The 25,225-nt window shown below is 40.9% G+C and overlaps 1 protein-coding gene and 1 pseudogene across 1 annotated transcript in view; one reads left to right on the top strand and one right to left on the bottom strand.

The window, feature by feature from the left end:
• Window positions 1–3,039: 3,039 nt before the first annotated feature.
• The window catches only part of LOC138045678 (uncharacterized), a 28,528-nt gene continuing 6,342 nt past the window's right edge, over window positions 3,040–25,225 (bottom strand). The window contains exons 4-22 of the mRNA XM_068892256.1: window positions 22,409–24,408; window positions 21,210–21,371; window positions 19,122–19,437; window positions 18,853–19,004; window positions 17,699–17,867; window positions 17,514–17,615; window positions 16,463–16,660; window positions 15,332–15,415; window positions 14,438–14,600; window positions 13,857–14,023; window positions 13,474–13,701; window positions 13,003–13,164; window positions 12,587–12,778; window positions 11,570–11,805; window positions 6,901–7,067; window positions 6,732–6,794; window positions 6,603–6,638; window positions 5,980–6,525; window positions 3,040–4,306 (exon numbers count right to left, since the gene is read on the bottom strand). Coding sequence (XP_068748357.1) covers window positions 4,080–4,306; window positions 5,980–6,525; window positions 6,603–6,638; window positions 6,732–6,794; window positions 6,901–7,067; window positions 11,570–11,805; window positions 12,587–12,778; window positions 13,003–13,164; window positions 13,474–13,701; window positions 13,857–14,023; window positions 14,438–14,600; window positions 15,332–15,415; window positions 16,463–16,660; window positions 17,514–17,615; window positions 17,699–17,867; window positions 18,853–19,004; window positions 19,122–19,437; window positions 21,210–21,371; window positions 22,409–24,408 — 5,370 coding nt within the window. The 3' untranslated portion in view covers window positions 3,040–4,079. The remainder of the gene's footprint in view (window positions 4,307–5,979; window positions 6,526–6,602; window positions 6,639–6,731; window positions 6,795–6,900; window positions 7,068–11,569; window positions 11,806–12,586; window positions 12,779–13,002; window positions 13,165–13,473; window positions 13,702–13,856; window positions 14,024–14,437; window positions 14,601–15,331; window positions 15,416–16,462; window positions 16,661–17,513; window positions 17,616–17,698; window positions 17,868–18,852; window positions 19,005–19,121; window positions 19,438–21,209; window positions 21,372–22,408; window positions 24,409–25,225) is intronic.
• On the top strand, window positions 9,627–11,207 carry LOC138044509 (uncharacterized; annotated as a pseudogene).

Here is a 25,225-nt window from a genome sequence, read left to right as displayed (position 1 = left end):
CAGCTTATATTGGATACCAAGAGACAATCCAACTCAAACCTGCGGTAGCAAACATGGCGGCGATTCCAAATACCACAATACACACTGAAATAGGTCCCATAGGTTCCCACAGACTGAAGATAATGTAAGAAAGGTAAAGGAGTGAGAGTCACTTTTCTTCGTTCAATCTCCAGGCCTTGCAACAGCTTACGCCGGCAAGATCCAAATGCGTTGGATGGAATATGTAAACTCGTCTTGTCTTGGCGCAACAGTTGGTCAGTTCAGCAGACCAAAGTTTTCCGCTCATCAACTGGTGTAATTTTGTAAACTAAGAAGCCGCTGCGGCTGGTCCTCGTGGAATCTCAAAACAAATTTCCACGCTAGTGAATATTAATAAAAAAAAGTAAAAGTGCCGTCGCTGTGCTTCGATTTGATTGGTTGTGTAGAAGATGCTGAATTAGACTCAAACAAAGGGAGTGGTATACTTTGTCAATACACCACACTCTGAATACCAGTGTTGGACACATTTCGACCAATCGCAATTAAGAATTTTATCGCAACAAGTGGCGTTCATAAGTGTCAAATAAAGACGCTAGTTTATTCAGCAGGTATCACAAGATCCTAGAAACTTCAATCTTTCGGTTGGCAGCAGCCTCAATGGTTTCAAAGAAAGCTTGTGTTTATTTGCCAAAACTAACAAACTAAGGTCCCGTTTGCGTATCACTGACAACACACCAACGAATGTGTGCATAATCATAATAATACTTTACTTCTAATTTTGTAGAATTAACAAATATCTTAACGATAATGCACACACAACTATATATGAAAGAACATAATGCAGATTCAAAGACAATAACATTCTGATTAATTTTACTATAAAAACGAGACTGTGTTTGTCAGTTCTTAATGAATGGCTTAATTCTTAAGGAACTGTAGCGCTGCGTCCTTGGGGGTGAAATACGAAAACCCCGTTTTTTTAAATGAGTTGATGAAAGTGCACCTAAGCTCAAACATCTTTGGTCTACAATATTAATCTCCCCATCAAAAGCAAACATCTAGAAATTTTGTTTTTTGTATGCCGGGCAAGACGCCAATAATGGCAAAACTAGTGGTAATTTGGACCCACGAACGTGATGTTTACTCTCGATTTTATGTCACAAACTGCTTTGCGACGCAAAATTTCTTCGAAAACAGGAATGCAAAGCAGTTTGTGACGTAAAATCGAGAATAGACCCACGCCTCTCACATCACGGTCGTGGGTCCAAATTACTGCAAGTTATGCCAAGTTTACGTGACTTGCAAGGGCACAGAAAAAGCGAAATTTTGGGTAACAATGCTGACATATGCTTGCTTTGGATGAAGAGATTTATGTTAAGACCGAAAACTATTTGAGTTTAGTTGCACTTTAAAGTAGATTTACCAGCATTAGAGAGATATATATATGTGAGCCGAAGTTTTGAGCGTTAGCGCCTTCGCTCTGACCAAGTGCTAACGCTCGAAACGTCACCTCAATCTTTCTCCTTTATCCACTCGTTTGACAAAATCAAATTTGTGCTTATTTCTGTTGAGTGATAAAGTTTTGTCATCTAACTGGTCATATTGGGGGCCTGAAGATAACAATCTGGCTGTGGTCAGGAGTTCATCAAGGGGAGCTTCCATCTCCACAAAAAGTATCATGTTTCCCTTGGCGCTGAGACAGCTCTGTTTTGATTGGCTATTACAACAATGGGCGTGCTGAATCTCCAATGGGAGGCGTTCTATAAATAAATCTACTCGGGAAAAGGTTGACTTTCGGGCCAAGTATGGAAGATAGACGCTCCCGTTGATGAGCTCTTGTTGTGGTTAAGTCAAAACAGGAATACTAAAATAAAAGTGATAAAGCAACCTTTCATAAACAAATAGAACTACTGACGAACATATAGATATAGACCTCAAATTTTTCATATTTTCTCTCATCGTACTTTGTCCAAATTTAACTATCTACAATAACAAAAAACAGTTCTGACCTTGTAGCTCAGTCGGTAGAGCAGCGATACAATACAATACAATACATACTTAATTGACCGCTCCCCATAGGGGCTTTTCAGGGCCAATGAAACATAATCAACGAAACAACAGAACACAACAACTACAACTGTTAAGAATTCCAACTGGTCGGAGGAAACCAGTTGGCTATTTACAAGTGCAGCTGAGAAGTCGAACTAGGGACTACCAGGATAAAATTCAACAAGTGGTCAGAGCGGGTCTTGAACCCGGGATCTCCGGATCTCAAGGCAAGCGACCCTAACCACTGGGCCAAACTGGTGATCTAACCCGAAGGTTAGGAAGGTTCGGAGGCAGTGTGGCCCAGTGGTTGGGGTGCTTGCCTTGAGATCCGGAGATCCCAGGTTCAAGACCCGCTCTGACCACTTGTTAAATTTGATCCTGGTAGTCCCTGGTTCAACTTCTCAGCTGCACTTGTAAATAGCCCACTGGCTTGCCTTCGGTCAGTTGGGATTCTTAACAGTTGTTGTTGTTCTGTTCCGTCGTGTTTCATTGGCCTTGAAAAGCCCCTATGGGGAGCGGTCAATTATGTATGTATGTATGTATGTATGTATGTATGTATGTATGTATGTATGTATGTATGTATGTATGTATGTATGTATGTATGTATGTATGTATGTATGTATGTATGTATGTATGTATGTATGTAAGTATGTAAGGTCGTGGGTTCAATTCCCACCCTGGTCAGAGTTTTTCTCTGTTCTTGAGTGGGCCCATTTTCATTGGTAGGGCTAACGCTCTCCTGGTTTACATGGGTAGAAAATAGCACTTCACATCACCCTGTCATAGTTATTTCCTCCCTTTTTTTGCTCTTATGTAACACTCACTAGTTTCGTTATCTTTCTTGCGCTACCTGCATTGCTTTGTTAGTTCATTTTCTCTGATTTGTCTAGTTTTCGTTTTTACCGGCAGTCGAGTTCGTTTATTGTTTAAGTTTTTTGTCAATCCCCATTGCCGCACAGATTTTTAAATTGTTGTTGTTGTTTTTTTAAATTCGTATTTTTGATTTTTCTTCGCTTTTCAGTCGCAGGTTTTCTTTATTTTCATGTCTGTATTTTGTTTCTTTTAGTAAATTTCGAGAAGTAAAAGGTGAATTGCGGAAAAAGAGATTAACAACCGCGATCCACTGACGCTTGTCTAAACTATTTTCTTCATCAGCTTTCTCACATAACTGTCGCTGCCAATGTCTTTTATGGCTTTTTAAGTCAGTGTCGAATACCAAAGTTGTCAACTGAACTTGTGGTTTTACAAACGACGGATTGATCTTAGCAAGTCCCTCTTTAAACAGCTTGACACCGTTGTCAGCGCTAATGGAAATCTCGTCTAACATTAGGGAGTTAAGCAACAAAGATGGCCCCGACGAAAACATTAGGTCTGATGAGTAAAACGTAATGCGTGCGCCATAATTCTCAACACATTTGAAGGGGCATGCACTGTCATGCTAAATTTGCTGTTTTTAGGTCAAAACTGGGTTAAAATCTAAATTAGCACTTTAGCTCACACGTACAACATTCCTGACAACCCATGACAAGATATAGAATACATTTATGGCACAAAGACCTATTCGTATTTAATTTTTGGAGACTTTCTGAACTTTGACATCGTCTCCAAAACTCAGTTTTAAAAAACAGTGGCCCGCTTTTTCAAGTTTCCATCCATTTACATCCTCTCCATCTTTGGCAGCAAAATGAACAAATAGCCTCAATGCACTTCAATGTTTCTTGGCAACAAAACTGCAGCATTATTTTTTGGCCTTCACTGCCATGCAAAGACGTCTTTTCGTGTTTTGAAGTTTGACTAAACTAGAGTGAGACTATCCCTTTAATTCCGGTCCTCTGCAAAACAATCTCCAACTACCAACTTTAGGGTCTGGACGGCAGCGTGATCATACAAGTGTTGATCTTCAATTACCTACATTTGTCCCAACGATGTTCCTACAGATCCAGTTGCAACGCGACATAGTTGCTAGCTATAGTTACTTTCAAGTGCACTTTTCGTTGAACGTTGTCATCGCCGTTGCCAAGTTTCCTACTTGCATCGGTCACGTGATCGCATTAATTTACCACGACATCAGGTAAAATTTGTATTTCATCTTGATTTGTTCCCAGTCTTTTTCGAGCTCCTGGCCTTATTGGTACTTTTTTGCCCATTTGCTGCGGTAAAGGTCGTGTTTTATTGTGTACAGGTGAGGTTTCTCCAACGGAGCCGTCTTTATCCGATTTTCCATGGTGCGATGCTGAGGTTATCCTGACCAGCGGCAAAGGCATTGACAGTTGCGCACCTGATACAATAGATTTAAAAACATACTCTTTGTACCGGGTATACATCTACGAGACACAACCGGCAAAAGATATTATTACCAGTAACCACATGCACACAGGGTCACCTTTGAAAAACCTCAAGACTGTCAAACGCGTTCGATTACGAAAAAGTTTAGACTGCGCAGCCATATTTTCAAAAATTGTCTTTAAAAGTGCACCTAGCTTCCTAATTTTTTTGTTAGCCGCCAGGATGTTCTTTTGTTCAGGATCACATTGGTGGAAAAATTGTCGTTATATGTTATTTCCTCAACTTTCTGTGGATTTTCAAAATTCTGAAAATACGCGCAGCCGCCGAGTTTGAGGAGATTGAGTCCAAGTCTAGTGTGTGACGTCCGTTAAGGAAGCGATTTTCGCACAGAGAGACGCTGAGAGAGCAAGTTCGCCTAGAATATGCCCTATGGACAAGTTGCTGCGAATTTTATCGAACATTCCCTCGACTTTTTCATTATCTTTTAGCTCCTTTTCATATGCTTTTAACCAGTCTTCATCAGCCATCGATCGGCATAAGCAAGGTCACAGCTATCCAGATTTTCTTCGCTTTTACTTGGTGTCACCGGCGTCATTTGCAAATCACTAGGGAGCTTACGAAATGAGGACGACGACGGCTACGAGGACTTCATTTAAAAATACGAGTTCGCGTTATTCATATCACTACGAAACTATTTCATGCCGTTTCGCGTTAAAAATGTGTAGCAACTGTTGAGGAATTAAACTGGTATGAGTGGGTTGGAAGCGTAGAGAGAGAACTGAAAATTCCTCGTCATGTGCTAACGTCCTCCACAGAACCTTGAATTTGGTCATTTCACGTCGTCATTTAGGAGATGACGGCAAAGAAATGCACCAAAATGTAAAACGCACGTGCGGAGTGTGCAGAACCATTGACCTAATGTTTTGTAGCGTCATCGTTGCCGTCGGCGTCGTCGTTTCGTAAGCTCCCTACTATCTTCTGCTTCAATGTCGTACTCCGGGAGATAACCTGATATAAATCTCCCCATTCAAATCAAACACATGTCACCATTGTTACCCAGAATTTGGATTTTTCTGTGCTTTGCAAGCCACGTAAATTTGGCAGAACTAGCAGTAATTTGGAACCACGGCCGTGATGTGAGAGGCATGGATCTACTCTCGATTTTACGTCACAAACTTCTTTGCATTTTGTTTCAAAATAAAATTTTCATTGCAAAGCAGTTTGCGTCGTAGAACCGATAATAAACCCATGGCTCTCACATAACGGTCGGCAGTCCAAATTGCTACTAGTTTTGATACCTTTTCGTTTCTTGCCCGGCAGACAAAAATCGACATTTCGAGATAAGAATGGACAAACATCAGTGTTTGCTTTTGGCGGGGAGAAAAATATTGTTGACGAAAAATATTCTAGTTTAGGTGCACTTTAAAGTATTGTATTGTTGAAGCTGTAGCATTGTAATTGTAATCGTAATGAAATTGCTGCTCTTCGGATAACTCGACAAAGGAAAGCTTATTTTCCCGGATAAAAGCTCCCCATTTTTTGTACCATGAAGTGGGGTTAGGCCATATACTGTCATGGATGAATGAAGGAACAACAAAACTGAAATATAATTTTGCTTTGGAAGCCAGACAATTCGGAGCATTACCTGAGTAAATTAAGCCTTACCTTCCGGGGAATTTGTGAAATCTTTAAGAGATTTGAAAGTCAGTGGAGAGGTGCCTTCTTGATGTCTTTTCTTCTCTGTTGCTGTTTTTCGCGATGCAAACTCTACGTTGCTCAAAATACTGTAATCACTGATACAGGATACGGCATCCAGAGAAACAAGCCTCTTATTAGTAGTGGCTGATTTGGCTATTTGTGTGTTTGTCAACTGTTGTTTAGGAGTGCGAGGACGTTGTGGCAACAACTTATTTCCATGATTATTTTGCAACGTTTCAGGAAAGACTTGAATCTCAGAAATATTCCTCTCATTTTTCATCTCGACGTTGGCGTGTTTTGGTGATAACTCTTCTCTTTTTTCTGCTGTTATTTTGACTTTCCCAGATGGACTCATCTTGTCATCTTTACGCGACAGAGCCAATGATTCGTCAGAGTATCGACGTGGAAGTGATAGAGACGAGGAAATCGCAGAGCTGCGCCCGACGGGTGACGGAGACAGCTGACCACCCAAAGTTCGCTTCAGAAGTTTTGCTTGATTTTTTCTGGAGGAACCTGAGGAAATCAATTTACAAGGACAAGATCTCAAATACGAAGTAGATGGAATAATAGAGATAAATTAATCTTCTTACCTTCACTACTTTTCTGGTCACTTAATGTGTCATGAACTACAAAGAATAAATAATGAATGAGTGAATGAGTGTGTGATTGACGGAAGAGGAAAGAAGGGAGTGACAGAATAATAAAGGTTTCTTTCAAACCTGTCTTGCTTAGAGTTGAGGATTTCCCAATGGAAGCACGAGATCGTCTACTCTTTGCCTCTTCTGCAAAAAAAATGTTTCATAAAAAAGTAAATAAGTAATAAGTGAACAACAAAAACAAAAATAGCAAAACACAAAACTGAAACTGAACATAAAAAAAATTAGGGACCTCTGTCTGCGTCTGCGAGATCTTCTTCGGGGACATTGATTCCTTTTTCTTTAAGACGTTTAATGTGTTCCTGTCGTTCTTGTTCAACGAGATATTTGGAGTAAAACCACGAACGCAAATCGTCGTCTTCTGTGTAGAAAACTGATGCACTCTCCGTACTGAACAAACTGTTAATAAAGACATGAATCATCATCATCATCAACTTAATTTATACACAACATCTTATCACAATAAAAGTGGCCTTCCTAGGAATCGTGTCTAACTAACTACAAATCTACGACATTTAATTAATACTCTACAATAAAAGCATAAAAGATATCTATGTTACTTTTCCTTACATCGCATCGTGTTTAACTAACTAAAATCTACGACATTTAATTAATATTCCACGATAAAGATATAGAAGACATGTATGTTATTTTCCCTTACAACTGACCTAGTCTTGCTTAGTAAAAAGGGAAAATATACAGAGAGAGAGCTGTCACCCCCGCCTCTATGAAACACGCCGCAATGAAAGCAACAAATAGGATTAAAATATCCGCCACTTGCCTTCACCTAAGGCGCTTCGTCTTGCACTTTGTTCGCAAACAAGGGAAGCCGCGACTGGCTGGTGACGAAAGCGAACCGCGAGGAGCCACGGAAAGGGGAAAAGAAGAGAGGCACTATCCCCTTCCCTCCCTCCCTTGAGCAAACGCGAGAGAGACGTCTGGAAATGAGGCAGATCCGCCGCAGATATCACAGGCTCTTCCATTTGCAAACGACAATCTTTACCGGAAAGACTTGCCAAAGCGCATATCATGGCTTGTTTATTAACCTTTCCCGCCGTCGCTTTTGGCGCTGGTTTATAAGTAACTGTTGGTCACGTTACGCTTGCTGATTTCTACAACACCAGCTAAAGTACGAAACATTTAAGTAGCTGACGTCGGTTTCACAATCATCGGACATCCTCTGACGATTTTAAGGTAATTACTGTAGAATTAAATGAGCACTTGCCAATGGGGTAGGTCTCCGTAATTACCTAACGCACATTGCCCCACGTTCGAAAGCCTGTTCCAGGCTCCTAGATAGTCGGGAAAGCCAAAAAGTAAGAACTGCGCGCGAAAAACGCGTGGGAGCTGGAGTCGAGGCAAGACCCCAGCTCTCACGCGTTTCTCGCGCGCAGTTTTCGCTTTTAGCTTTCCCGACTATCTAGGAATCTGAATAAACATCAAAGGTTCGTCTGTGGTTGTCTAAGAGATAAGGTCGTAGAATGGAAAATTTGTATTTCGCGCGTACGAAAATGGGAAAAAGAAAGATGTGCATTTCAAACCGTGAATAGACTGATGTAATTAAATTAAGATTCTAACTCATGTCTTACAATTCTTTAAGGAAAGAGTACAAGTGTATTCTTAATCAGAAGTCTTTTAGATATAGATTTTGTAATAAAAACTAACGATAAAAAGTCACGACGTTTCGACCCCTCGGAGGTCATTTTCAAGTGAGAATAAAAGTTTTAAGAATTAGCATAAATATGTAAAAACTAGATAAAAATGCGGCGAACGCCGAAATGTGATAAAATATGTACAAAAGTGTAAAAAGTGCTAAAAATATATGGAGTAATGAACGGTAGCTAGAGAAAAACAATAGACAAAAAATAATTAATTACAAGAACTGTTCTAAACAAATAATTTGGCGCGGATAGAGTCACACTGTTTGTTTAGCGATGGTTTCAGGTGTTTTATAAAAAACATTTCAAAAACTTGTTCAAACTCCACTTGTTCAGGAGACTTGAGCAGTGCAGCATAAAACAAGTAAACTTTGAGACCGCAGTTGAATTTTTAAAACTATGTCAAAACTTTGACCTGACACCTACATTTGCGAGAGTTGACAAGACTAAATCTGAGAAATGGAGTCGATCATCAGCAGCGTTTGAGCAGAATGTCGTCAGTGAAGAGCTTCGCCAGAAAACCAAGCAACTACCAGAGCTAAGAAGAGAAATCAGAGAAGTTTACCGAGAAATCCAAGAAGAATGCTCGCCTCTTCGCTTCATCTGCATTCTCAAAACGATTGTCTTCCTTCGCAATGAGCAGTATCAACAACAGATGAGCGTTCACACTAAAAAGATCGCACGACTTCTGAACGCCGACACGAACATTGATGAGCACATTAAGAACATATCTTCGTACAGGCTATCCTTCTTCCAAAAGTTGGTGTTGTGTAGAGGGTTAAACTTTGCACTGCCACAGCGAATATCATCAAGAGAAATCCATGCAACGTTTGAGAAGGCTTACTGGAAACTAGAACCGAAACTCGAAGACAGCAACGAGAGAGAACTAGCAGCTGCAACACTGCGATCTATTGCACTCAATTACAGCGAACGTAAAGGTCCAACACCACCGAAAGCAATGCTGAGAGCAATAAGTCAACTTAAGAAGAGGGATGACATTGTTATCACAAAGCCGGATAAAGGCTCAGGCGTGGTTATAATGGATAAATCTGACTACGCACGTCTGTTGAAAGAATCATCCATTAATGACGAAGAAAAATTTGCAGCAGTAAGCCTTGAGAGACCAAGAACACGAGGTAGACCTCCGAAATTTTACCATCCATTACTCCAAAAGGAGAAGGAGTTGACGTCGACTGTACAAAAGATCCTACCCAAAAACATCGCCGACTCAGTAGTCCAAAAGGGTTCCAGGCTCGCACATCTGTACGGTCTTCCTAAAACCCACAAGAAGAAGTTAGCCATGCGTCCTATCTTATCTGCCACAGGAACATACAATTATAAACTTGCCAAGTGGCTGGACGAAAAGCTAAAGCCCTTGTCCGTCAACGACCATACCGTCGGTGACATTTTTGTTTTTGCTGACGAACTCCGTGAAATGAAAATCAAAGAGCATGATGTTTTGGTGTCGTATGATGTGTCATCACTCTTTACTAATGTTCCTGTGTACGAAACCATTGAGAGTATTGCAGAGAGAGCCTTTGAGAACGACTGGTTCAACAAAGAACACGATCTTAATATCACGAAGCAGGCCCTGATAGAACTGTTAAGAATCGCCACCAAAAATCAGCTTTTCCAGTTTGAAGGAAACTTGTACGAACAAGTGGACGGTGTGGCAATGGGCTCGCCGCTGGGGCCTCTCATGGCAAACGCCTTCATGTGTAACATCGAGAAACAGCTGGAAACAGAAAACAAGATGCCCGCCTTTTACAAGCACTATGTTGATGACACCCTTAGCGCAATGCCTGATGTTGAAGCAGCTATAGATTTCTTAACGACACTAAACAACAGTCACCCTTCTATTGATTTCACAATGGAGCTCGAAGAAAATGGCAGACTACCCTTTCTTGGAATGAACGTAATCAGGAATGGATGCTACCTGAACACAACGGTGTACCGAAAACCAACTGACACCGGACTGTTGTTACATTATCACAGCCACGTTGACGCGAGATATAAACGGTCACTGATAAATACCATGCTTAACCGTGCGTTTAAGCTCTCGTCTACATGGAAGGCCTTTCACGAGGAATGTGAACGCCTCAAAGAGATCTTTTCCCGTCTGTGTTATCCTGAAGATCATGTGTAGTCCACCATCCGCCTTTTCGTTGATTCAAAAGTTTCCGAGGAATCACGCACCCACGTTGATGAGAAGCGTGGGGACCCAATCAGAGTCGTGTTGCCCTTCAAGGACCAAAAATCTGCGAACGCCGTACGGAGACAACTTGCCGACCTAAGCCGTAAGATCAGTGCGGATATTACCCCTGTTTACACGAGCAAAAAGATCAAAGAAGAGATCCGGGTCCGTGAAGAGAAGCCACCCCTTGTAAGCCAACAGTGCGTTGTGTACCAATTCAAGTGTGACCTGTGCGACGCAGGTTATGTCGGATATACCTGCCGGCACCTTCACCAGCGCATTGAAGAGCACAAAGGGGCAACCATCGGCGACCATCTGAGAGAGAAACATGCATTGGAACCTAACAACATCGCAAAGAGTTTTAGAATCCTGAGAAAGTGCCAGAACAAGTTTGATTGTCTTGTTTTTGAAATGTTTTTTATAAAAGAACTGAAACCATCGCTAAACAAACAGTGTGACTCTATCCGCGCCAAATTATTTGTTTAGAACAGTTCTTGTAATTAATTATTTTTTGTCTATTGTTTTTCTCTAGCTACCGTTCATTACTCCATATATTTTTAGCACTTTTTACACTTTTGTACATATTTTATCACATTTCGGCGTTCGCCGCATTTTTATCTAGTTTTTACATATTTATGCTAATTCTTAAAACTTTTATTCTCACTTGAAAATGACCTCCGAGGGGTCGAAACGTCGTGACTTTTTATCGTTAGTTTTTATTACAAAATCTACAAGTGTATTGTTCTCAAAAATCAAACTTGATTTCTACTGATACTCAATCGTTATCATCTAAGCCCTCACGCCTTCCTAGATATATTTTGGTTTAATTATGGTAATAATTTAAGTTGTTGTTGCCATTTGATCAACTATGGCGGTGGCCAACTAAAAAGCTCTTGCTACTTTGGCTCCGCACACCTATGAAATCAAATTCGTTATTAATTTAATTCGATCTACTTTATGACTCTTTGTTTTGTAACATTTTGGTTGTGCAAATCATTGTTTATAGAATGTAAGAAAATGAAAGAAATAAACAATTCCTCTCTACCCACCTGGCAAAGTCTTCAATTCGCTTCTTTTCCCTTTCTTCCTTTTCCTTCTTCTTCCTTTCAGCGCTAAGTCGCGCTAATCTCCTTCTTTCACTCGCGTCTTTCTTGCTCTTGGTATCAGCCCGGTGTCTCCTCAGCAGCTCAGCAAAATACTCTCTCGGATTTACACCCTCTGGGATTTTGCTCCGCTGAGTTGCAAACTCCTTCCAATGGTTGAACAAAACACGAAACACCGTCATCTGTTAGAGAACGATTAAAAAAGTCACAGCTCATGATTTAGAACGTCCTACATACTTCAAGCCTCAAGAAAATAGGGTGCTTTTTGATTTCCAATCGAAAGGCACGCGACACCTTTGTGGTGTTTTACGCTGCCTTCGAATATTGGCTACTACAAGATAATAAAAATAATCACTTAATTCAGTTATGCGACTAAAGGTCGAGAAGTGAATCAATAATTGGGGAGACTGCAGATTAATCAAAACGTTGGTTTGAAATTTTTCCAGCGCTGCTCTTAACCAACACTGTCAAAATGAGGCTTTAGTTCACTGTTGAGCAGATGAAAACACAGAGCTCAGTCAATCATATCCAATGATTGGATCACGTATTTTTCACATCAGTGTTGTCCTCCAAAACCTAACGCTAACGCAGATTGTACTTACTTTGAACTTGGTTATACGAACATCACAAAGGCGAAACTAAAAACGTTTTATTGGAAAACGTTTTACCCTTAGGCACGTGCTTTCAAGAAAACAGCATCAAGACTATCGACCAGAAATTTTACTACAGTAACTGTTATAAGCACAACCCTGCCGCTTGTTTAAAACATTACTATGCATTGCGCACCAAGCTTGCAGACTATTATTTACAAATGTGAAATTTGTACTGATTGCCAGAATTAGCCAATCGCTTCTTAGCCAATAAGAATTCAGATCAAGACCACAAAATATAGCAATGAAAATCATTTACACTCCCACCTTTCTAAGGTTCTGATCAAAAGCATGCATTCTTCATCCAGTTTACCTGTGCTTCCCTAAACACATAAGGATGCAGTGATGGTGTTCTTCCTGACAGTTTCTCCATTAGTTTTTCAGCCATTTCAATAGGAATGTCGATTTGAAGCTCGGGTGCAATTGCAGAGTTTAAGAAACAGTCAATGATTGTCTGTACTTTGCGGTAAATAAGAGCTGGTTGTGCATGCGAATGACACAAATCCTATGAAGAAACAAAATGGTATATTGATTAAATCTTTGGTCCCTAAGAGTGACAATTATGAACTTTACTCTAGCTAATGCAGGACGGATGCACTCGTCAATGGTGTCCCTCGTTCCCAGGCCTTTCCTCTCCACACCCCACCCTCAAGGAATGTGGAGACGAAAGACCCTGGAAACAAGGCTGGTACTGGAATGGATAGAAACGCGACGCGCATTCCCACTTACCTTGAACTTTTGTACTTCAAGCCAGAAATGTACATTGCTTTCGAGTGTGTCTCCTTTCATTGCTACGTAAGCTGTAAACTCGCTACAGCTGTCGGGATTAAGAAGAGTCTGACGCAATGCAACCACGTCACGAGAGGACGAAACCCATCTGCTATTCAAAATCTACAACAGGCAAACAAATTGGTTTTTCTCAAAATGAATTCAATAGGAATACCTAAAAACCTTAAAAAGTTCCCTAACGACTGTTACCTGAACAAGGGACAACTGCAACGAAAGTAATTTCAAATTTGGGAAAGTCCTTTCACGGCTATTTCCGATGTTTTTATTCCAGTTTTAGAATAAAGAGAAAGAGTAGATTAGTGTCTTCTAAAATACCACGAATTGGGTACTGATTGTTGCAAAAACGATAGACCAATTTTCTGGCCGAATATCAGATAAAGATCCTCCAAACAATTCTCCAATTATCCTCACCTTCCAAGCAGCTTCACTCCTTTGTAGTCTTCTCTTCAGCATGATGTCCTCTACCATTTCCGGGACACTCGCTACACGTGGTTTCTGTCTCTCTATAAATTCCAAGGTCTGTTTAAACAACATCAACCAGCGGCGTTCTATGCGCGCGCGTACAAACTTCTGGCTTTCCAGTATGACCGGGGTTCCTGGTCTTTCCTTGATAGGTCGGCCACCATTCAGATTCATTATCTGCAAACAAGGAGAACGAGAAAGCAAATTAAGTACTATTTAATGGGTATGATACTTCAGCTATCAGAACTCAATCCACATAAACAACTTGCCAGCTGACAAACATTGAAGTCCAAGCTTATCTCTTTACAGATCTGTTGTGACATCTAACTTACCAAGTTTCGTCCCTCCCTGGTGGCTGGGCTATCAGGACCAAAAAAGTATTTTTTGCCAAGCCAATTATCCCGTATTTCCTTGGCTTTTTTGTCGCGTTTTTCCTCCACGGAGTGGGAGATACGCCGAAATGTTTCCATATCGGTCCAAGCCATCAAATCCTTGATTCCTGATAACGTAAAAGAAATGTCGGTTCTGTCTCAAGAACTACGACGTAAGTTATTTCTCCACCAAAGCCAAAAAAAATAAGGATAAACAGCAGAAACAATGAGTTCGACCGTTCAGTTAATAAAAATTAACTTAACTAAAATGCAAAGTCTTCTAGCGCCGGGGCAATAATTGAGGGCACTACACAAAGAAATCAAATCAATTTAACTCAGTTCAAATCAATAATCGGTTTTTCAGTAGAAGGGAAACCAGGAGTACCCTCTCGGAGCAGAGAACCAGCAAACCAACTTAAAGAACAAGAGAAGCTGCTGCATTCCCTGGATTAGTGTTTGGTCCTTAACAGCTTAATCAGGCCGCAGCTTCTTGTGATGTTTAATTGCATCAAGAGGGGAAGAAAAAGGTACCGTGATCTTACCCTTTGTGTGTTTGTTGGAAAGAAATTCCTTAAAATATTCCACCTCATCTCTACTTTTTATAAGTGTTTCAAATGTGAAGCCGTCTTTTGGTATGGGTATCGGTCTGTTAGCTTCATCCACTGATATTCTCTCCTTATCTTGTTCGTCCTCAGTGTCAACAAGCTAAAATACAAAATATACGAGGTTTGCCGAAAAAACTTAAATAAGCCAGTTACCCAAGGATTAAAAAAAAAACTGAGCTCTTCCGTAACAAAAGAGAATGACAGTTTCATCCTTGGGGTCTTGCGATGCTCTCCACAAAACTATGAATTTTGTTATTTCATGTTGCCATTTTGCAAGAGAGGAGACATAGAAATGCATTAACTAAGGGCCCTGGCCATAATAAAGACAGCTCCACCCACACACAATTGTTACTTCCAAGTCAGTAATCCAAGATGGTTGACGTATAAGTGCTGCTATTACGTCATTACGCACACTTCCCTTACAAAGGTTCTTGGGATTGGCTGGGAAAATTGGCATACGCAAATGACAAACAAGAAAGCTCGGTGTCAACCAGATCTAGTGACATCAGAGGTTACAAAGAGCTACAAAGTATCTGTTGTCACTCTTATTCAGTATAATTCAGTTTAGTATAATTACATAGGTGATTATTGAAAATTCTCTGCGCTGATTGGTTGAGGCGATTACCACGCGATCATCACTAAGAGGTTTCTTCAAAATGGCCGCAAGACGTTTCGTCGAAGTTAAAAGCGAAGTATATTTTTCAAATAATCACCTAAGTAATTATACTAAACAATTAATTATTGTCCATCTCGGGCTCGGTGAATATCGGTGAATAAAAACCTGGACTTTGTCTCGGTTTTTATTCATCGATATTCGCTGAGCTTTCTTACCCCGTTACTTGAATAAATGACACTGTGTCTTCGCCGAGCCATGACCTTGATTTCAATGTACTGAAGTGTTCGCTCCTTGGGGACCTAAGCATTTGACGAAATAAGTTTAATAAACAGGCAAGAATCAAGGCTTTTAAAGGGCCTCCTAACTAAAAAAAATCTGACTCATACGGAATTTCTTTAAAACCATGCAGAAAAGTAGTTTTCCGGATGTCAACCCGGTATTAATCCCATTTTGCGTCGTCATGGACAAAACTACGGCTAGTTCAGTTTCCAAGTCTTAAAGCCGAGAAAAGGCAAGTCTTTTTAAGGTTATAAAGCAACAAGATTATTGTAGCGGAAAGATTGAAAGACAATCACTGTCACAGCATTTTGGCTGTTTCTCCGTAGAAACGGCGTTTATCTAATAACTTAGTACAGTTAAGCTCACTCGTATATATAACATTTGGCAACCCAGGGGAATATTTGAAATGAATTTAAGGAGAATGATTTATCCACATTCAATTTATGGAAATTCAGTTTGTAGATGTCCAAAAGATACCAAAATAAGAAAATAACTTGCCTTTTACGAATTTAATTTCCTCTCCAACTTTCATGATGGGCTAAAATCATCAGTGATTCTTGAGTCATTCTTTTAAAGATATCAGAGTAAGGTCTAAATGGTGATATTAGCTATTTAAGAAGATATTTTAAGATAGAATAAAGCCGTGAAGATTTTGGAAGGGTTCAAAAGGGGTGAACAGCAAAAAAGCACAATGCGGCGCGGCAAATATCCACCACTATTTACATCCACTTCGATGAACAATTGTTTTAGTACATACCACACAAGTTGAATAATCAGCCGAGTTTATCGATAAAATTTGCTCCTCTGGAGCAGAAGCGAGATTGGAGACCACTTTTCTTTTCTCCGTTTGCTAAGAGGTGAACAGGTTTTCAAGTGACGTCATTATCGCCATGTTGGTGGACGAAAACAAAAAATCTTTCATGAGCTTCTTTTGTTCGTCCACCAAGTTCGTTGCAAACCATCCATTGTGCTTTGCTTGCTATTCACCTCCGAGATAGACAATCAAAAAGCGCGGAAAGCAATATTCACTTATGTGGTATATACTAACAACTGCTAGTCAACCTCACTTTTTCCGTATACTCGCTCCTTTCTTGTGACATGAGCATATTCCAAGGTTGCAATAGAGAATAAAGAACATGCTCCTCGACTGCATCAAAAAGTTCCTCATACGGAGGGTCCAACTCTTTACGGACTTGTTCTTGAATGATGGTGGTCACTTGAACATCCTGACAACTCCCTGGCACCACAAAATTGGCGTACATTGACTGGAAAACAAAACATTATGTCAGTGAATTTAAAATTATACGACCGTGAAAGTTTCCATTGTTTCGGAGCAGAAGCACATGAACCTTGAGGCGTGTAACTTCATCTACATCTACATGTTTCAGCACTCGGCAAAGTCGCTTTGACTTGTGGCTGTTTCCGCTTACGCGGCCTCATATACCACAAGCCTTTTAGAGACGTCACTGCCAAGCCGGCCACTTCTGCTAGAGAGAACAGTCACGCTCACAAAGGACAGCCACAACACCTGGGACTCCATCCCCTACTCTTCTCGAATAGTGTGTCGGTTCTTTAACGTCCCACAGGGAACTTATGAACATGGCGGATATTTGTGAGACGGGGCCTACGGTTTGTAGTACTTATCCGAGACTTGCAATTCTCATCCTTGGAACAAAGCTGGAGATTTTAGGACACCAATTTTATGCCCAAATATGGACAAAAATAAGATCAAAGCTGCACGCGCGGGAAAATGCGCGAGCTACGTTACAAATAAGGAAATTTTAAACTCAAAAACCTCAGCTCTGAACCGGAGTTAAACGCTTCCAGGCTACGAGCTTCTGTTCGGAGCTATTAATAGATCTTGCATGTAAGGTCAGTGGTGAATTTCATCCATTTTCCTCATACTCAACCTCTTGACTCGTCACCCGTCTCTCACCTACACAGCAAAGGCTGGGCTTCCGAAAGGTGAGAGCTCAACTTCTTTTCGTGGGCGAGACAAAAGTGCTGGCTGCCAGCTGCCAGCTTCGTTAGCTTTTGTACAAAGGCTGAGCGTTTTAGTTTATTTCAGCTGTTCCTTCATTCTTTTATAATAAATTCCACTTTACCACAAACACAAACCTTTGCCTTTCTTGACAACAGCGACGGATTAAGGGAGTCCGCGAAGAAATAAGCATTGTATTCCTGAAGAGATTTCCAAAAGGCAAGGCAATTCAACCATGTCTGTAAACACAGAGAGAAGTTAAAAACATGGCAATTCGTCGTTTATTGCACATGGCAAACTGAATTCTCCTCGCAGTGATTACCTTGTTTCCTGACTTTTGTAAAAAGACTTGGAAGTAGTTCCCAGTCTGCCGCTCATAAATCAGACCCTGGATCAAAGAGTCCAAAAGTTCGCTGGACATGCATCCAGTCTCCTTATCGATAGAATTAGGTACGGTACTACCGGAAAAAACAGCCGTGCGTTGTAGTGTCCTGAATTATAAAACAAATGAAATCAACGATTTTTAATCTTTCCAGGGGCTACGAACTAAGCGTAGCAAGTCAAAGAAAAGTAATAATAATGCAAGCATAAAGGAAGCAACCGGCTGACCATTTTCAAAGCTTTGCGGTCCCGGTTTTTTTGGTCAGTGGTCAGCGGACCAAGATGGACGATATATTTTAGCTAAGTTGTTATTCGGTCTTTCGTTCATTGTTTACTTCTTTAATTTACTGATGATGACGTATGATTTAAAAGCGCAACCCGCCTCGATTAGCTCTGCTAGCTGCAGGTTGCGCAGTATTATCATTGTAATCGGTATCTAAAATTAACTAAATGATGATGACGATGATGAGAAAAATTCGTATAGTGGTCAAAGAAGGATATCCGCACCAAAATTTGAAATACAGACTGCACGTAATTAGATGCACACAAGAGAAAATTAGATTAGAGCATTGATCTATTATCACTTTGCGGCCTTGTCCCAGCACAGTCACAAATGGATTTAATTTTTAGATACACTTTGCGCGCGAAACAACCAAAGGGCCGCCAATTTTAACCAATCAGAGGAAGCCATGTCACGCGTGACTACTTCTGCCATGTTTTTTTTTTTCAGGGACATGACGACTGATTTTCGCGGGAAAGCGTATTCTAAAAATAGACTCATTTGTGACTGTGCTAAGGAGCCCACCCATGCCATAACAACACTCTTATCTAATTCACTCTTGTGAGCGTCAAGAAGTTTCCCCAAAGTTGCTCTTCCCTCCAACTTCAACATCACTCGAGTCTAAGAATACAGTCCCCCAACTAGTCTAACCACTACGTCAAGGTTTGATTGAACGAGTAAAGACACAAGATATACTTTCTTTGCACTCTAAATGGCAGTAAATGCAAATTAAGGGTGTCGATAAACTTCGTCTAATAAAAGAGTTTTGAAGAGCACAAAAAGGTTGTAACGGCCCCATGAAAGTTTTGGCTGACCTCATCATTCGCTGCATCTTGCTATCGGGGGAGGGGAAGGGGTTGATAAACAGCCTAACGGAGGATAAGTAGTCTGGCTTGGGCTCAACAGGAAATGACGGTCTAGGTGGCTGCTCAAATCCATAGCCTGTCCTCACTGGGGAAACCATGAACTGAAACAAATCAATAAGTCAGATTTTAACTTAAAATAATTGTTTTTTTAAAAGCCTTTATCAACTGATGAAAGAAACAAGATCCCAAATCATTAGGGTTCCACGATCTCATCATACCTCCAGTTGCTGTGTATTTGCGTTAGTATGCAAATGTTTATGGAAGTGAAGAAGCCGTGGATGAGCAGATTTAGCGCGCACTTGAGGTCTAGAAGTCTGGTATCTAGTCCTTTGCTCAACAGTGCCGCTAAGGGGCCTAGTGATGGGTTTCTCAGGGAGGGCTTGAGTCATGCCAGCTAATCCAGGAACTTGAGGTAAGTTAGAAAGTGTGTTCTCTCTTTTCACACACGATTTCGGTCTGTCCTCTGTGAGTCTGTTGTATTCCACATCATGGGAATGGGATCGCCGTTGTTGATGCATACTAAATCGGACGCACCTGAAATAAGACCAGATGTCTCAATTCGCTTCTTTTGTCCATCCACCAGCATTTGCACATTACACAAGCGCACCTCTAAACTGCGAGAAGTCCCTCTTTTGCCCTAGAATCGTTGAAACGAACGCGTACGTTGAACTTTCAATGGCTGAACGTACGCGTTCGTTTCAACGATTCTAGAGCAAATGAGAGACTGCTCGCAGTCTATTGCACCTTTCGATCCCAGGAGATTGGTTACAAACCACCTTTGCACGGTAAATACTACAGTGGAGGAAGGTAGCCTTGTGATGTACAGGAATTCTGTGCAGTGCGGAGAGTAACAACAGCATGATTTGCTCCATGCTACTGCCACAGTGTTATGCTAATACAAGGCATCGCTCAAAAGTAAGTTACCACCCTCGTACGGGACGCGAATCACGTAGCACCCAACAACTCTCTCAGTAAAGTGGCTTGACTCTCGCGAGATCTTAATTGGCCTTTCGTCAAGAGTTACTAACCGACAAAGAAAGTATACGTACACCAAAGCGTACCACGTTTGTGAGTAAAAACATCCAATACTTGAACGTGGCAATTCCGCGGAAAAGCCAGGAGCGGCTCCTGGAAAAGCAAAATTCTAGCCAACTTCGTTCACCAATTCAGACGCGTGCTAATTAGTTAAGGGAAAGTGTAGACTTTGCTTTCGAAGAAAGAAGTTGTGCATTATAAGAGCTTTTGAAATGAAAATAAATTTTAAGATTATTTGGGCATTCAAGTTTATCGTAATCTTTTGTTTGTAGTCGTGACTCCCTTAGTAAATATACATTTACAAAATGCACACTGAAAGAAATGTGTATTTGAAGTGCTAGTTATGGACGAAAGAGAGAATTGATCCCCGAACGGGAACACTTGAGCCCAACAAACTGACCTGCTCCCAACTGTGTGGCTTCAAAACTCAGTTGGTAGAGCATTGCATCTTCATCGCAGAGGTCATGGGTTCAAATCCCGTTGAAGCCTCCTGAATCTTTCAGGTGTCTATAAGAGACAATTGCTTCAATTGTCCACTCATGAGTGCGAGGATCACTTCTATCTCTTCGTACGTTCCGTCCTAGAGTATTGTTGCCTGCTTTGGCATAACGCCCTTCCCGCCTATCTGTCTAGTGAAATAGAGCGGGTCCAAATGCGAGCTTTAAGGATAATATACCCTCGATCCTCATACCAAGGAAGCCTTACAACTTGCTAAAATCGCTAGACTTGAAGATAGGCGCAATGAACTCTGTATGAGGGCTTTTGATAAAATTACCAAAGACAGACCCTTGTCGAAACATCTAACCCCGATAAGGTCTATTGCCCATGACTATTCCCTTAGAAACTCTACCGCTTGGACGTCTTTTAAATGTAAAACCGAGCGTTTTACGCAAACCTTTTTGCTGCAGTACATATTATTGCGGTACTCTACAAAACAACAATAAATCACCGAATTTGAAGTTTTTTCAACAACCGCAGCATACAGATGTGAACCTTTCATTACCAATTTTTACTCTGAAACCGCCCGTTCTAATTAATTTTTAGGATACTTCGATCACATTATACGACGCGAACGAGATGGAATAATCGCGAATTATTCAAAGATTTACGATAAAGCAAACTGAAAGTTATGTTTTGCGGTGATGTTTTTGTCGACGTCGCTATCGCAGATCTTAAATTCCCTATGGCGTGCACCTTTGGAGGGAAAATTGAGCCAAACATCTACACGTTCTAAGGAATAACACCGCACATTTGTATTGAGAAAAGCTTACCAGTAACTTAGCAGAGGCTCAAGGACATCAGGCTGCACAACGAATAAGCCATCGTAAGTTATCTTTGATCCATCCATAATGTTTAGTCTTGTTTTGGTTGCAGTTGCAAACTCATAAATACCACCACTTTTGCAGAATCTGTCTCGAATACTTTGCACCAGTCTAAGAGAGTGAAAAAGGGAAACGTTTACGCTTTTAACCCTAACGCTACGACGTGTCTCTGCGTGGCGAAGCCAAAGTTGACAAACCGGCTCGAGTAATGTGGCGTGGACAACCGTCAAATTCCGACTGTTCACTTTTAACCAATCAAACCCTCTGTGTTATTTTAATTAAAGCAGAGGTGGAAGGTCCAGCTTCACCATAACTATGCTTAAGAAAAATAAACTAAACTTCTAGGACAAAAGAACCAAAACCTGTAGTTTACACAAGTGGATACAAATCATGATTTTCGTTATGGATTTATAACCACTTCACTAAAAATAATCAAATCCTTTCCTACAACGCCCAAGCAAAATGGTTGAGGCACAATGCACTTCCTTTCCCTCTCCCAATGTAGCTCACAGTATCTGCTACGAACATTGTGCAGAAATGAAATTGGGAGCGAAGGGATACCAGAGAAGGTGCCATATCTTTGTAATTGTTGGCGGCTTCCTCAAGTAACATTGGTGGAAGCTGTAGTAATTGCCCTGCCTTTCCAGCTACCGTAATGTCCAACAAACATCGAGACATTTTTCTGTCTTTTTTTCTTTCAAGACTAAAATTTCAATTTACTTGACAAAAAAGAGGTGTACTCTTGTTCTTTGTGCCCCTTAAAAAGGCTATAAAGTAATTTTCAAATGATTTATGACAGATACGACTCAACCCCATTTAAATAATACAAACTACAGGGCTTTTTTTTTTCTACTTCTAATCAATCTGAGCCCTTACTTCAAGCAGGCCTCATAATGTTCCACAGTACTCACCCTTGTTTTCTGTAACCTTCCACAATTTATGCAGTTTTCGGTTTTACTTCTCTTGCATGGAAAACACTGAATTACTAAACAATAGGTTAGTTCAATGTGCACAAATTCGTTTTCCCGCGTTCACTTTTGCTTACACCTCTGATTGCGTTAAGAAAAGAGCACGTGAGTACGACAGTATGATTCCAAACTGTTACATTGTGTCATTGTGGAGGCACCTTTATTTTTCACAAACTATACCTGTTCCTTTCATCTTCGTTGTCTATGAATCTTCCACTCTCAACTTCAAGCCAAAACTGCAAGAGTTTTTCTCCACTCGTATCTAAAAGAAACTCTTTGAAAGCATCTAAAGCCTCCTTTGTTGCTAAGTTATATGGTTTATGTTTGGTGTCCGATCCGTCTTCGCTCAAAGCCGATTCATCTTCCATGTCAAGACCTACAGATGTCGCTGCTGTACTACACCTTGTGAGCTTCGGACCAAAAACACCGCGAATACCTTGCAACGTTTGACCGCTTGCCTCGGTGATGTATCCTCCTTCATCATCTTCATCATTGTGTTCTGATTTATTCTGGAACTCGTCTGGTTCGGAATCTTTCTGCCAAGTTTTTGCACTATTCTCACCGTCAAGTGGTACGAACTCATCTAGTTCGTCCTGAAGGACAATTGCTTCACGTTCATTTAAGCTGCCTTTCTCTGTTGTTTCTTGAATATCTTCCGTTATCTTAGAAAAATTATTTTGCACGCCAAATACATGAGAAGGAAGCTCTGTTCCCTCTGAGGACTGCTCGTTAACCGTCCATTTGCTTTCCGTATTTTCCTGTCCATTATGGCCAGAAAAGACCGGATTCACTTTTTCCCCGTAAGATATCAAGCGCTCGGTTGACTCTTTTGAATCCAAACTCCCTCCAATGCTCCTCAAGCTTAATGCAGGAATCGTCACTTCACTTTTGGGGCTGCTACTTTGGCAATCACAAGGTAAGGACTGCATTTCTCCAATGAGATCATTTGATATTGCCTGTTCCCCTTCGCCTTCCATTGGTGAATACTCAGCATTGGGATAAAACAGTCTTTCTTCCAAGTTAAAAACGGCTTCAGTTATTGCATACGATCCATCATTTTCAAAGTTGTGGGAAAGTGATTCCTTAATAGAATCATCTTCGACATCAGGCTGACGACTGGATCCTGCAATTTCCTTATCTTGTCCTTTTCCACCAGTGGTATTCTGCGCGATTGTTTGAAAGAAGCTCGGGCTTGTTCTTTCATCATCGTTTTCCGTCTGTTTCTCGTCATTTAATAATACATCTTTAGTCAATTGAACGCAAGTTGAAGTAACGTTTGTCTGTGCTGGTGGTGAATCTCCTACAGTTTCCGCCCCTGTAGTCTCAGGCTTGATCTGAAACATCTTCTTGTCAGAGGAAATGAGACTTTGTTTAGATTGCATCAATTTGATCTGCAATTCACCTTCTTCTTCAGCTCCATCCCCATTGATTGGAGGTGAGGAATTTCGCTTACTGCTGGAGGTAGTCTTGTTTTCATCATACTGAGACGATTCGTTGCAGAAGTCCTCCAGAAGGGGAGAGTTTCTTGCTAAATGGCCATGCTCAGTTATAAAACCGACAGCAGAAGTTAAACTTCGCGTCATTTCAACTGCCCCAAATGACTTTTCACTCTTACTTACATCATCTTCATTTAAGTTCTCGTGGTCAAAACCAGGTTGATCTTCAATTTCTTGAAAAAAAGACACAGTATTGGCTGAGCTAACCCTAGACTTGACATGTCCATTTAACTTTTTCTGAGAAATTGAATGATCACTCACAAAGCTGATGCATGAGGTGGGCCTCACGTGACTTGAAAAGGCGACATCACTTTCCTTTGCACTGAACTCGGTTGAGCATGACTGAGCATCAAGCTCTTCCTCTTGTTCGACTGTTTGTGACGTATTTTGGTTAGGTGAGCTGGCACCAGAACTAAACGCACTGGTTCGACTTTCTCGACGTTTAAATGACTGTTGCCATGCATCGAATGTTTCCTCAATTGAACGCACGTGAGTTGGTAGATAAAATTGATCTTCGCTATTACTATCACATTCAGTTCCATCAGTGGATTGCTTGTCTCCTAAAGAAGGACTAAGGTTAAAGCTAACACCACTGCGTCTTCGTGGCTGCGAATACAAGTCTGTAGGCTCGTCGACACCAATGTCATCATCTTCATCAGGGGGAAGTTTAAGAAAAAATGACTCCTGTAACAAAACAAGGGAAGAATATTCACTAACATTACCATCATGTGTACAAATCACCTTGAAGTATAAATTTCGTTCAGATGTTAATTGCTAGTTGATTGACAACGGACGATAAAGGAAGACTGGAAGATGAGAGTGAAAGCCCAGTTTCAAACCGACCACCTTCGCCATTTAACCAACCATGAGCTACCAAAACTCCTCGTGTGCTTAATAGGGTTTACGGTCAGCTCGGAAGACTCGCCACCGGTAAACTCGCAACCAAGAGTCATTTCGCCACCACCAAATCGCAACTAGTAGACTAGCCACCAAGGGTCACCTCGCCAAAATTTTGTACTGAAACTCACGAGTTCTTATGTCCAAGGTTACTTTAAACGGTAATTGGTAAATCTCTTTCCATTCGAATCTAGCATAATTGAACTCTTTTTCAAATTTCGTCTATGCCGTTGGAATGCGCTCGAAGGTGGACCTAAATTCCCTATAGACAACCCTACACGTAAGTTTACAAGGAGATACCCTTTGGCCATTAAAAAATAACTCAAGGCAATCCACAAGATCAAAAGGCCCCAGTATTTCGTTGCGTCAAATTCATTAATGAACTCCGCCACTGTGCCGGTAGGGCATCTACAAGCTTCATTACCTGAAAAAGCTTCTAACGGTGATAGACCCATAGAGCCTAAATTCCACTAAGTTTTCAAGTTTGACAATTCCTTTTCCATACAGTGTAGGGTAGAGGCAAGATTTACCCTCAATAAAAATGTTTTTATTGGTCCACATTACAATTTTGGCTAGGTCGTTAATCATTTCCTTACCAAATAAA

The sequence above is a fragment of the Montipora capricornis genome, chromosome 4, assembly GCF_036669925.1.
Source record: "Montipora capricornis isolate CH-2021 chromosome 4, ASM3666992v2, whole genome shotgun sequence".
NCBI classification, from domain to species: domain Eukaryota; kingdom Metazoa; phylum Cnidaria; class Anthozoa; order Scleractinia; family Acroporidae; genus Montipora; species Montipora capricornis.
The sequence above is the reverse complement of the archived record's forward strand: the minus strand, read 5'-3'. Positions and strand labels throughout refer to the sequence as shown.